The sequence below is a fragment of the Ochlerotatus camptorhynchus genome, unplaced genomic scaffold (assembly GCF_037179485.1).
Source record: "Ochlerotatus camptorhynchus isolate MF236.1 unplaced genomic scaffold, CSIRO-AGI_Acam_v1.1 ptg000012l, whole genome shotgun sequence".
NCBI classification, from domain to species: Eukaryota; Metazoa; Arthropoda; class Insecta; order Diptera; family Culicidae; genus Ochlerotatus; species Ochlerotatus camptorhynchus.
The window spans coordinates 2,308,786-2,322,904 of NW_027040504.1; the positions used below are offsets into that span (position 1 = coordinate 2,308,786).

Below are 14,119 nucleotides of genomic sequence, written 5' to 3' on the forward strand. Positions count from 1 at the left end.
TTCCAAATGCTCATTTACAAGTCTTCGCCATTGATACTAAAGTCAGTTTGGCAATGCTCAGTAATTCCTAACTAACTTCCCATACCAACTACGACCCACCTCGTACAAAACAGTTGCATTTTTGTTTCGCGAAGGAATTTGTGGTCACTGCAAATGCGACCCAGAAACCAACCATTGAGAAGGTAGAAAGAAGCAAGAAGACAAACTATGAATCCGGTTCCCCCAATCCGGTCTCCAATTCGGAGTGTCATGCCGCTTGTGTTGAATTCCGGTTTTCCGTCTGAAGAAGTCGGGGGAGGCTGGGAAAACTGCTTCGCACCGTCTTCGTTTCTGCACCAGTCAAACTCTGCGCAATCTAGTACCTATTTTTGGCATGCGAGCCATGTCTAGTGATCGTTGACATTCGGACTGCATTCTGATCTTTGTTTTGTTGAATCAAGATAGTGACTCAAAAGAGAGAGGAGAGGATTTTAGAAAGTGCTAGGCTCCGTATAGTTGGAGGCTTAGTCACTGATTTGAAATCCTCCTAGCAACTAAAAAAAGGCGGATGCGTTTCTTTTACACATCACCTAGGATCTTGGAACGCAAAAACACAATAACAGCTGTATTATGCAAGCCAGCAATGCATTTTTGATAGCATCCTTCCGTCACAAGTTCACTGTACAACCTTGAATTACACCGCTTGCAGTCATAGGTCTCACCGTTTTCTCCCTCTTGTCCCCGTTTTCCGTTACAGATGATTTCCAAAGTGCTAGTCCTGTCCTGCCTGGTGGCGGCCGTAATCTGCGAGTCAAAGCTGAAGGTCGACGTAATCAGCGTACCGGAGGGATGCACCAGCAAGAGCAAAAGCGGCGATATGCTGACGATGCACTACACCGGCAAGCTCACCGATGGAACCAAATTCGATTCAAGGTAAGGGAGTGCGAAAATTCGGTGATTTTATTTTTTTCCGAAATGGGTCACAACAGTGCAGTGTGATTTAGTGCGCCGCGAATGACTCTCTAATGTTACGCATCCGCTTTGGATGGCATATGGTATGAACACACGGGTTGGTCGCTTATCTGTTTTCCAATATCTTTGACGTGGCCGGTGCTGTGCGGTACTAAATTGGGGTATCAATTGGCTGGATGCTAATTACTCGTGCACACAGTGTTACTGGGTTTTGGGCCGTTGAACCAAAACTGTCGATGTGATAATCTTCTTTCGCCCCGGCAGAGCCACGTAGAGTTCACTGCAACATAGCCAAACCAAATTATGCAGTCTGCTCTGGTGTTGCAGAGAAAGCGATGATGGGGATGCGTGTTGATGGTGGCTATTCGGTTGCAAATTCACGGAAATGAATCTCAGCTTTCATGTGGCGATGCGATTTGAATATTTCAGGTCTTCTTCGCATTTAAAGCTTATTACGTGCTCTCAACTTAGTGTTCTAGATCCACTTCCAATTTGAGAGCTTTCAATGCCTTGAGCAAAGTTGTAACTGGAAAAATTTAACATTAGCACAGAAAGCAAAATTTTCTGTAGATCACTTTTCCCATAGTTTTTTTTCCCTTGATTTGTTTTCCGTCGATCTTGTTTTCCGTACTGAATACCAATGCTACACCTGGACCCTACCTATCGACCCATCAACTCATGGACCGGGGAACCAAAGGCTTAACTTCCCTTGCGAAGGAAGGCGTGATCAGAGATTTTATGCCTCAGAGAATCCCGGCGGCGCGGGATTGAACCCAGGTCTTTTGGGGGTGAAAGGCAATCACGCTTACCACTACACCACCGGCGCCGCTTTTTCCTATAGTAATTCTCAAATAAACTTCAAAAGGCTAGCGCTGCATGAGTTCACAACCAAATGAGCTCAAATTTTGGGAGAATTACCAGGACCTGATTTGAAATCGATTGAGTTCGATGGAGTGAAATCTACATTTTGAACCAATCTATTATACACCATAGTAAAGGCGAAAGTTAGGGCTTCCTTTTGGAATGTTCAAAAATTTTGCCGGACATATTGAATTTGACCATTATATTGAAGTTATTCTTCATTTCAACTTTTTCCTATAAGATGCATGTTTTACCTTGGGAATGGACATTTATTACTACTAACTACATCTATTACAAATTTAAAAGATTGGTCCGGTGACCGTCTGCTCATCAAAATTATGTCCTAATAATTAAAAATTAAACCTAAATATCTATTCGTTCTCAGTTTTTGACCTACCACAAAGTGCAGATGAAATTCGTTATACACGATCTTCTCTCCGACTGTTGTAGTGGTGAAATCGTGTTGACACTTTTGATCGTCCAGACGGTGACAGCACAACACGTTCCACAATCTCATACAGCATTCGGTTGCAGAATTTTGTGTTGAATGCACGGTTGCGATTTAAACCTTCGTAGTACTCCTCAGCAATGCAGTTTGAATTTTGATGGAGAAATAAAATTGTGTTATGCATATTAATGAAAATAAAAATGTTTATTTAAAAAAAGCCCTAATTTTCCCCTTTCTAGTGGTGTATAAGCATTAGGAATTTTCTTGATAATTTACAAAGATATAATTATTTGAATGAATCAAGAATACGCAATAATAGATCACTTTTGAAAACTGTTAGAGCTCCCAACTACCGAGGGATCCATCAATTTGACCTCTACCGATAGATTTTTCTAGTTACATACTTAGAACCTCGGAATGACTCCTAAAAAATGGTTTTTGAAAACCTCGTGCAAAAAGTGGACTGCCCAATAAACACTGCCGGCTTTATCGGGGTTTTAAAGCATTCTACAAGTCTAAATCATGGTTTACAGAACCCTCATAAAACCAAAATTGTTACTTGGGTGGTTTCAGCGAGAATTGCTCAAATTCTCTGTACAGTGTAATGTTTTGCGATTTTTTTGAAAATAGTTTTCGTTTAAATTAAATCAAATAAAGAATTAGTTTAAGGTTTACATTAGGTTTGTCAAGAAATGAAATATTTCAACCGTGTATATAAGATCAGATTATCCCTGTGTCGAGGTTACGACTTTGCTATAAAAGCTCGAGCATACAGCGAACCGCCGTAAATCTACATACTTTCTGGAGGCACCATGAAATGGGTCGCCATGCAAATGGTTCGACGGAATTTTTTAAATAAAGAAAGTGGATTTTTAAGGATGACATTTTTTAAAAGGGAAAGGTCATTAAGATATTTCTTGCTTACAAACCATTTCGCTTACAAATCGGCTGGAGAACAGAGTGTTCTTACGTTTTCAAGTTTGAGTTAGTTGAGTTTAATACGTTAAAGTTTTCTTAGAAGCTGGAAGGTACAAATAGTGAGTGAGTTTTTTTTGTCATAAAGTGGTTTTAACACGTTTTCCTTTCTTTATGTTTAGTGGACATAAGTCCGTAATAATTACCGCGTAGTCTGTTCAGTTTTATTTAAATAATGAATTGGTACAAAAAAGGTAATTTCTTAAATTTAAATTAGGTTATAACTAGTGAAATTAATGTGAATTCGTGTTGGACTTCCAGCGCTTGGCGCATTTTTTGTACGGGCTGGATCTACGTTTTCTCCGTTTGGCAATCATCAACGTCGGATCGGGGGAACCTTTCTGTGGCATCGCCCTTCTCGTCCGTTGACTCGTGTGTACTGCGAAGGCTCGCCTTTTCAGAGGTAGCTAAATGGAGGGGAGTGAAGTTCGCCATCTTCAAAGTGACATAAACCCCGTCGGTCGTCAACTATCCGGCGGTAAGGTCCTTTTAAGACATAACCCCCGTGGACCATTTTCGTCCGAGAGCTCGTAACGTGCGAGTGCGTCGCCAATCGGATTCCATCCTACGAGATGGAGGGTTACATTTCATCTCGGGCGGTCATAGCGGATGCAAAGTACGCGAAGCCGTCCGACGGTACGTTGGTCCCTCTTCCCTGCGGAGCGAATCTTCCGGGACAGCACGACTTACCGTCGTCGCTTAGCTCTCGTGCCCAAATCGGAGGCCCTCCGTCCAGCCGTTACTCCCTTCGCACCTTTAACTACGGCCATAACGCACACGAGTCACCTCCCATTGCAGCGCACCAAATTGCAGCATCTGAGTGGCGCCATCACGTATGTTGGTATGATGGAGCTTTCGTATCATGGCCATGTATACTTTTTCCCGTACACCCACACTCAATAGTCCAACACGAACGAATGAAGCTTAAATACAAGAAAATGGTATAATTTTAAGATCGGTTTTGTACGTTTAATGCTACTCAATGGAATAAAGCACACTCACACTATGTTACGTTTCCGTTTCTTTCCGTTTTCGCTCAAGCTGATTAGGCATTCCTTCCGTTTGATTTCCGCTTCGTTCGGTGTTTGAATGAGTCAGATTATAACGTCGTTAAATAATCGTACCTGAAATTCCTAGAACCCTAGGCGTTTCCGTTAAGTTTGCCGTTAGATTCCAACGACCGTTCGAGAGGTCCCCCGAGGAAAAGACTCTATCTGTCGGGAAAAAAATACAAACGCGAGCAGTGGTATCTCCTAACCGAGAGTGACGCTTAAGCCACTGTGTTTTACTAAAACCTCGAGTAATTTTCCGAACGGTCACAACAGTATAACCCATAAAAAATGCAACATTGTTAACAGATTATTTTATTTTAAAATTGTTTTTAGTACTGCTTTATATGTGTATTCGTCAGAACCTCTACTGTCAAGTGATGTAAACAAAACAGTGGCTTTCGTTCAAAAAGTTTACTAAAATGGCAAAAGAAATGGTTACGAGTTTGCTTCTCGCCCAAAAGCCAATAAAAGAGATTAGGAAGATCGTGGGATGACACCGGGTTTCTGTGACCAAGAAGTGGACGCACTTCAGGGGTCATCAAATCTGTCAAAAGGAAAATAACAGTGAATCCTATAAGATCGATCTTGAAATCTCGATGCAACGGTTCTTCAAAGATTACGTGAAAGCTTTGTCAATAGTTTGAAAATCAACAGTCGGCGATACGTAGAAATATTTCTGATCGAATGGTGATAACATTATTGAAATTGGTCCAGGGGCAGCTGAGTTATTAACATTCAAAATCTTTCATAATTTCGTTACATGTTCCATTTTTGATCTTCACAAAGTGTACCCCCATATAGAAATCACAGACGTATTCCTACGTCAAAAAACTCAAAGAAGTTAATGGCAACTTCAGAGATTTTTTTTAAGCACCTTGTAATCCGAAACGTGCAAGACATCTCAAAGAAGCACAGGAAGCTTAGAAAAACACAGAAGAGCCTATAATACGTCCGTGAACCTCAGAGAGGTTAAGCGGATCCTCGAAACGCATCTTTCAAAGAAGCTCTGAACATAAAAATTTCGGAGGCAATCAGAGGAGCTTAAACAAAATCAGGAAACCCCATGAAGAAGCGTGGAAAACCTTAAGGTGATTCCTAGTAGCGTCCTGTTTCGCATTACACTTTGCAATAGCACAAGTCAAAATGTTAAGACTGGACTAGTTGTTTGCTGCGGAGAAGCATGAAATATCTGAAATTTTCAGATTTATAAACCTCGTAAATCTTGGGATTAGTGCTCTTTGCGCTGGATTTTTTTTTGTATAGTCGTTTTAACCATATTAAGTCATTCTTTACCTTTACAGCGAAACATTACGCTGAGCCCGTACCCTATTTTTGAGTGCCAACAGGCATGGAAAATCATTTGCATTCATTTCGTGCATTCATTTACATTCATGTATTTCCTACTTTTTTCATCAAAAGAATTCTGCAAGAATGTATAAGAGATACAGATTTTAGTTATGAGCAAAAGTTGTAGTTAATAACAAAACCTACTAAAGCTCTTTACATCATTTTGCAAAATGCTGTTGATTAAAAAAGTTAGAGGCAAATGAATGTAAATGAATGCATGAAATGAATGTAAATGATTGTCCATGCCTGGTCATTCCAGCTCAAGTGGGTACACCACCTGTGGTCAATGTCACCGATTTGAGCAAAAGCCAAACTTGGCCAAAACGCTTATTTTGGCATTCTGAACAAACGACTTTTTTATTTTACTCTGAAGTGCCTAGATCCCTCTCGGCTACAGCCCTGGATTTTCGAGATTTTTAAAATATCATCTTTCAGAAGAGATTACTCCACAACCAAATAAGCTATTCGTGATTTTAGAACGTCAATTTGAAGATGTTTTAATGTAGATTCTTTAAGGCGTTCTCAAACTTTATTTTTGTTATAGTAACTACAGTAAACAGGCTGATAACCGGCAGGTATCCAAATCGTCAAAAAATGGCCCATTTTCACCATGGGCGGGATTTTTAATTTCTTAATTTTTTGGGTTCAAATTTTCACCACCAAATCACTTGCCCTTGGAAACACATCTATTTAGTAGAAGAGTTTTCCAAAGTTTGGTGAGAATTAGCAGCCCAAAATATAAAGAACTAAAAAATCATGGTGAAAATATGCCATTTTTTGACAATCTTGATACCTGCCGGTAATCACTCTGTTTACTAAAGTTACAAAAACAAAATGTGAGTACACCTATGTAAATCTACATTAAAAAAAAACCTTTAAATTGCCGTTCTTATATCACGAATAGCTTATTTGGTTGTGAATGAATCTCTTCTGAAAGCTGAAATTTTTAAAAATCTCGAAAATCTAGGGTTGTAGCCGAAAGGGATCTAGGAACTTTAGAGTAAAATCAAAAAAGGCGTTTGTTCAGAATGCAAAAATAAGCGGTTTGACCAAATTCGGCTTAAATCGGTGACTTCGACCACAACTTTTTTTAAATTCTGTACCCACTTGACCTGGAATGACCCATATAAGAGCTTAGTTTATAAAGTTTTGTACAACGGTTGAATCGACATATTTTTCCGCTTTCAACCATGATTTCAACATTTCCTGCTACGTAGTGACAATTTTAGGATGCTTACGGAGTTCGAGCTTCATTATAGCCCAGTATCTTTCGATCGGCCGCAACTCCTGAGATCCTTCGGCACGAAATTGACCCCATTCATCTTGCACCACTCCATAACGTCCTTGGAGTAGTGACAAGAGGCTAGGTCCGGCAAAAAAAAATTGTATGCAATTCACAGTATGATCAACATAATTAATCTTACATTTTGTTCAGTTCCTATAGCTGAGTACTTTTCGCGATAACACAGTAATTCGGGTATTATGATAACACCATTGCTATGCTTATCTCTTGCTTATCGATCCACTAAGGAGAATTATCAAGTTTACGTGTATGTCATAACTCTGAATCGGAATTTGGACATACGCAGTTCGGAAGTATAGCAATATGCGGTGCTTTGTTTCAAAAATGTTTATCAGTGGCGTTCCGTAACCTCACTTTTACCTGTGCACCAACTTACAAAACCAGATTTAATGCCATATTCATACTTGAATCGGATGAAAAATACACTTTATCTTCTAGTTTACTCTACATCTATCCATTGCAAGCAAAATTTTCATTTCTTTATTTAACGTCGGTCTCTGTTCCGCAATCTAGTGCCAATCACCGACGGACATCGATTGCCATCCATTGACGGCAATCGAATGTGCAGGAAAGCAGCTTCCACACCTGCGTAGGATATCGCACCCATTCAACACACATGGGCCGGGACCAACGACTTTACTTCCCTTCCAAAGGAAGACGTGACCAGAGATTTGTATGCCTCAGAAAAATCCCACCGACCTCGGCTGGGATTGAACCAATACTCCAGCAATATTTTGATAATTGTTTATGTTTTGAGAGGTGGTGTACAGGTAGATTTAGGTTATGGAAACGTCACTAATGTTTATAACTAATGAAGGTCTCTGATTTAGTAAGATAGCACAATTACGAATGTATGTAGACCACCCGGATCTTAAGCAAAATGCAGTTTGCCAATTTCCTACCCTGTTCAGATAGAGATCCTAATATTCAACTTTCTCACCAAAACAGGGCTGGTAGCAGGTCACTTTTGAGTGACTTGGTCACTATTTTCAAGTGAGTGTTGAATTTTACTTTAAAAACTCAAAGTAAAGTCTGACAAGAAGAGTTGCGAGTTTTTGTCTTGAAATTGGCATAGACCTATCATACATTTTCAAAGATTTCGAAAAAAGTATTCTGCAATTTTAATTTTTAATTTATAAATGAGTGTTAATTTATAAAAATTATATAACTTACGCTTGAAAACATGAAGAAGCCGGGTAATTCCAACTCGTCCAACAACGACGAAAGTGCACTTTCTTCTATCGCCATTTTCGAATTACGAATACGAGGAGAAATTGTTCATACCATGAAATCACGAAAAACTTACTTGAATTTCACTTAACCTTCATCAGCATGACATGTGGACTGGTCCAGTCAATCCAGTTACCATGTCATTGCATTTTATGTGCGATACGTGAGCCTTATTGAATTCCTATTTTGAAGAGGTTACCTGAATTTTCCCGTTGGTTCGATGTATAATGTCAAAAAATGGTATAGGAAAATTTTCAAGCTCTCGACATTTGTTCAAAAGCCAGAAATTTTAATAATCTTTAGTATTTGTAGTAGCTTTAGTATTTGTCCAAACATCGAGAGAAAACATATTTCACAAATTCTTGCGTTCCTTTTTAACGGGTGTTCAATGAAAATGAGAATTTGTTCAGTCATATAGATAGTAAAAAAAATTTCAACGAATTTAGTATTTTGTATTAAAAACATAATGTTTATTCTTCAAAAAAACGTCAATGAATATTGGAGAAGGGGCCCTGGTCAGCCGTACGACGCAACTTAGTCGCGATGCTCTCACAAGAGCGCTGGGCGGCACTGAAATCATTCTCATTTTTATTGAACACCCGTTAAGCTATCATCACACTGTTTGACAAAACGCCAAATATTTGCAAAATTTGGACAAATATTTGACCAAAGTATAATGGCCAAATATATTTGACCAATTTTTGCTATGGCAAATATTTGACGTGTATGACATTTCAATTATTTGGCATTTTGTCAAATAGTGTGATGCCTTTTGTTATTGTTTGTCAAGCAGGTTTGCTCAATACTATTAAATAATTTATTTGACACTCTGAAATTTCTTGAGTAGCAAACATCAAGAAATAATTGTGCAATTTCCGGTTCTCGAAAAAAAATCAAATTTTTTGTGTTGTGAGCATTTTGATGATGGCAAAAGACTATTCCGGTGGTACTTTCGACGATGTGGAGAGTTTTGGAGTACAAGTGGGACGTCGAAATGTGCACGAAGAATCCGGAAAAAAGGGACGGCAGAGTGGAGCGAGGAAGCCACTTTAACCTTGATCGCAGCCGGTTATAAGGAGCATGGTTATAACAATGGTTATAAGTTGTTGAGGAAGTCAAGATCTTTTCGCTGGTGGACAGTAGTTCAGAGTTTTCTCCCTTCGTGGCGCTAGTATACATGTGAATATCTCGCTTATAAAATATCTCTTGATCATGAGCAGGTAGAAAGTTACTGTCCAAGACAAAGTTGTTCAGGAAGTTAAGATCTTTTCGTTAGTGTACAGTAATTCAGAATTTTCTCACTTCGTGGCGCTAGTATACATGTGAATATCTCGCTTATAAAATATCTCTTGATCCTGAGCAGGTAGAAAGTTACTGTCCAAGACAAAGTTGTTCAGGAAGTTAAGATCTTTTCGTTAGTGTACAGTAATTCAGAATTTTCTCACTTCGTGGCGCTAGTATACATGTGAATATCTCGCTTATAAAATATCTCTTGATCCTGAGCAGGTAGAAAGTTACTGTCCAAGACAAAGTTGTTCAGCAAGTTAAGATCTTTTCGTTGGTGTACAGTAGTTCAGAATTTTTTCACTACGTGGCGCTAGAATACATGTTGGTCATTCCAGCTCAAGTGTATACACAACCTGTGGTCAATGTCACCGATTTGAAACAAACTTTGCCAAAACGCTTATTTTGACATTCTGAACAAACGGCTGTTTTGGTTTTGCTCTTAAGTGCCTGGATCCATCTGGGCTACAACTGGGATTTTTGAGATTTTTAGATACGTTATCTTCAAGAAGATATTACTCCACAACCAAGCAAGTTATTTTTGATCTTGGTACGCAATATTGAAGGTATTTTAATTTAGATTTTTATAGGTGTACTGACAATACAGTAACTACAGTAAACAGAAAGATTTCCGGATGGTATTCAAGCTATCAAAATATGGGTTAATTTCACCCAGGGCGGGATTCTTACCTTTAAGAAATTCTGCTTCAAAACCAGATAGATGACATCCAGGACTTCGGGTATGATGTTTGAAATAATTGGCTGTGGGATGCGAAAAAAGTACTGGAGCGACATGAAGCTTTCGCCGGTAGCCATGTACCGCAAAGTCATAGGCAACCTTTCTCCGGCTGTAATCGCTTTCCGCATATACGTGTCCTGTTTTTGAATATGCGGAGCTACTAAATCTAACTAATAGTCAAAATCAGCAGCCGTCATTCTCACGAAGTTTCGGAACAAATTTGGATAATCGCTCCTCAACTCATTCAAAAGGGTTGCATAACATCCTTCAGTTTGCCGTTTCTCCTGGACTCCAACACTACGCACTTTTTTCGGTCTCCTCCAGCAACAGATATGCTGCTCCCATAACTGTAGCAAACTAGGAATAATTCATCCTGGTTATTTTTTATTCGATTTCAACTTCACAGCAACATAACAACAATCATACTTTAGCTGTGAACGAATGACAAAGAGACAACTTTATATATAAATGCAAACAGTTGCAAACAATGTGATGACATGTCAAATATATTTGTTGACCGTTGGTCAAAACACCTTATTTCATGTTTGGCCGAATAATGTTTGCTCAAATATTTGCGAAATGTTATCATATTATTATTATTTAGCTTTATTTAGGAGGCTTTCAGCCTTAGGCTGGTTCGCCTCCAAAAATGTTATCATAGTATAACAGCATTGACAAACAACTTTGCCAAATTGCATTATTTGGCAAAAGTTAACGAAACAAATATTTGGCTTTTTATCAAACAGTGAGATGTCAGCTTTAGGTCCATTAAATTGTATTGTATTTTTTCCATACTAGTATCACCGACATGAATGACCATAGCAAAATCAATAAAAATTCTGACCCAAGCACACTACTGACATCTGGCTTCGTGTTTGCGGGAAATATTTACAAAGTTAAGCCATGAAACCGCATGCAAAAGCTATGAATTGGTTCGTGTCTGATCTATTTTGGACAAATTATTTTTATCTAGATCAAAAACTCCTATGGTTTTGACAGTTCGGATCACCGGCCGTTTACGATTTTCGGGCATAAGTTAGAATTAAGTGTCTTGGCGGTTATTCCGGTAATACAAAAACAAAAATTCCAGATTCAGGTCTTAGAAAAAATTAAAGAACTCTAAAATTTATTCCTAAATCTCTAATTTTTCACGATCGAGATTTTAAGTCCTAGACGCATTAGATTTTATTTTATGTCCGTTTTCATTCCATCTGGGAAAATTTTCCTCGTGCCATAATAATGAGATTTTTTCTCAAACTGCGATCTAGAAAAGTTGTCGAGATCCCAGAGTTATGATTCTTTTTCTATATTTGAGGTGTGACAGAAGATTCTATTCTTGGGAGGAATGGAGCAAAGTCAAAAGACGACCAGTTCGTTATAGCGACTACAAAGAAGAGAAGGATCTTTTATTAATATACTCATGGCTAACTTAGATCTATATTCATTTATTTCTAGACTACAGTTCTTCATGATGTTAAATGCATTACTTCATATATGTCCTAGATCTTCAAAAATTGCTGTCCTAAAATTGTAAAAAAAATGTCTAAAATTGGTACTTTGAACATTTTTCTCTGTGCCTCAATTTCGTGATCTAATAACAAATTCGTGATCTGCAAAGTGAGGAAATAGAGGTTAGAATCGAACCGTGCTCTTGCTTATTCAATTCATACTTTTAAAAAAAAAAATTATGTGATCCTTAGATTTTTTATTTTATTTTTAAAAAGTATGAACAATACCAGAATAACGGAATCATATCTTTCCAATCAATAAATGTCACTATTGGTCACTTTTTAATTGTTTAGAGGTCACTATTTGGTCACTATTTTTTGTAATTTTAGTCACTAAAGTCACTACTATTATATCACATTCAGGCATAACATTTGATAACGACACAAAAGCATTTGTAAACAAACTTTCTAAGGCCCTTTACACGCGAACCAAAGTACTCCCACGCAAACCAAGAACATCATCGGATAAGGGCAACTATCACCGTTCAAGTCACGAATGACCCAAGAGTGTTAAAGTGACTATAATGAAAAAAAAAAAAAAAGCAACTATCACCTTTCCGAAAGTGGTATTGGTTTGCGTGGGCGTACTTTGGTTCGCGTGTAAAGGGCCTTAGAAAGTTCGTTTACAAATGCTTTTGTGCCGTTATCAAATGTTATGCCTGACATACCCACTACCAGCCCTGCTAAAACATTAACATTTTTTTGCATTTGACCACCTGTATCGCTCCGCTCGGAAGCCGATTTTTTGTTCTAAGTATCAAAAAATGCAACATAACACAGAAAAACCAACAAGTGTCCACTTAGTGCAGCATAATCAGCGTAAATCTTCCCGGCAACGTCCACGACAATAGCGAAAACGATACCTTCATCAGCAGCCACCTCCTTCGACGGCGTCCAACCTCGTGCTTCCAGTCCATTCGCAGCCGATGCATTGTTGTGCAACACGCCATGAGACCGGCTACGACCATTGTCGTAGGGCCTCTCTCTAAACGCTATTTTGTAAGCGATCGTGCTCAACACATTTGCAAATTAATCTTAAAATATTTGAATGTTGCATGACGACGGTCGCACGCTTCACATCTTTATTAATTCATGCTTGCTAGTCGCGCGGTGTCTCATCTTCCTCTTCCGTCGGCACACCGTTAGAGTCCATCCCGTCGAAAAAAAAGAGCTTAAAAGTAATGGTACCTAGCCATAGGCGCCAAGTTAGGGGGGGGGGGCATGTCGCTACTAACTTGAACAGACTTTATTCAGCGAAACAAAATCAATATCATCAGTTCTCCTGCCATTTTTTAACAAGAACTATTGTCATACAACACCTTGCCCCCCTCAATAATTTCTAGCAGTTGGCGCTTCTGCACCTAGCACAAAAGCTTCCGAGCAAAGGTTACATTATTACCGGCCGGGAAGCTCTCGTCTCGGCATTGTTTCATGCCTGGGCGTTGTTTGTCCCTAGACTCTTCTATATGTTCGGTAGATGGAAAAATCAGCCGAACAGACTCAACCCGTATAACCAAACCCCGGAACATTGTCTTTTTTTATCGTCTTGTGGGACATTTCGTTATACATCAAGTTCCGTCGGAGAGTGTTCCTCGATTTGCGCCGGGGACTCCAACTTCAATCTGATTAATTATTAATGCTTATGTTCACTTGCTGGCTGCCGGGGCCCTTCGCTATACGTCGTATTTTTTTACTCATCGCGATTCGGATGCGACGATAGAAGACGTGCCCCAGTAGGTTCATTGCTGGCTTTTTTTTCGCTTCCTTTCGAAGTTATCTTAGAGACACTTTGATGCTACTGCTGCTGCTGCCCTAGAAGATGGAAGCGAAAACCGGTAAAGAAATTCTTCCTCAGGGAGTTCTTGATCAAAACGCGTGCTCGGTAAGAAGCGAAATTGCGGAAAAGTGTGTCAGGAGAATTTTTTCGAGAGAGTTCATATGCTGCGTAGTCAGTTTGATGGATTGGGCTAATAAAAAAGCAACCGAAATCATAACGGTAATTTCGATGCATTTCCAAGTACACAAATCAGTGTTGATTGATTCAGGAGCCTCTCTTAGCTCAGTCGGTAACGTCACAGCAAAAAAGCAAGACCGTGCTGGAGGTAGCTGTGTTCGATTCCCGGTCCGGTCTAGGAATTTTTCGGGTTGGAAAATTTCTCGACTTCCCTGGGCATAGAGTATGATTGTACTTGGCACACAGATATACTAATGCAAAAATGGTACAGGCATCAAAACCTCTCAATTAAGTTGAGAGCACGCAATAAGTTTGCGAAGAAGATGAAGAATGATTCAGGAAGATTAAATCTCTGGAGGTTGAAATTTGGGAAGGAGCGTTTTTGGTTGGCGTTTCCTTCTTGACCTGGGACCGGGTCATATTTCTATTGACTACTTGAGCCTATGGATCTACCTCTGCTATGATTT

The 14,119-nt window shown here is 39.2% G+C and overlaps 1 protein-coding gene across 2 annotated transcripts in view; it reads left to right on the forward strand.

Annotated features, from left to right (window-relative positions):
• Fkbp14 (peptidyl-prolyl cis-trans isomerase Fkb14) overlaps positions 1 to 14,119 on the forward strand; it is a 113,186-nt gene that overhangs the window by 11,405 nt on the left and 87,662 nt on the right. For both annotated transcript variants that reach the window (XM_065221403.1, XM_065221410.1), the window contains exon 2: positions 737 to 912. In XM_065221403.1, the coding sequence (XP_065077475.1) occupies positions 737 to 912 (176 nt within the window). The remainder of the gene's footprint in view (positions 1 to 736; positions 913 to 14,119) is intronic.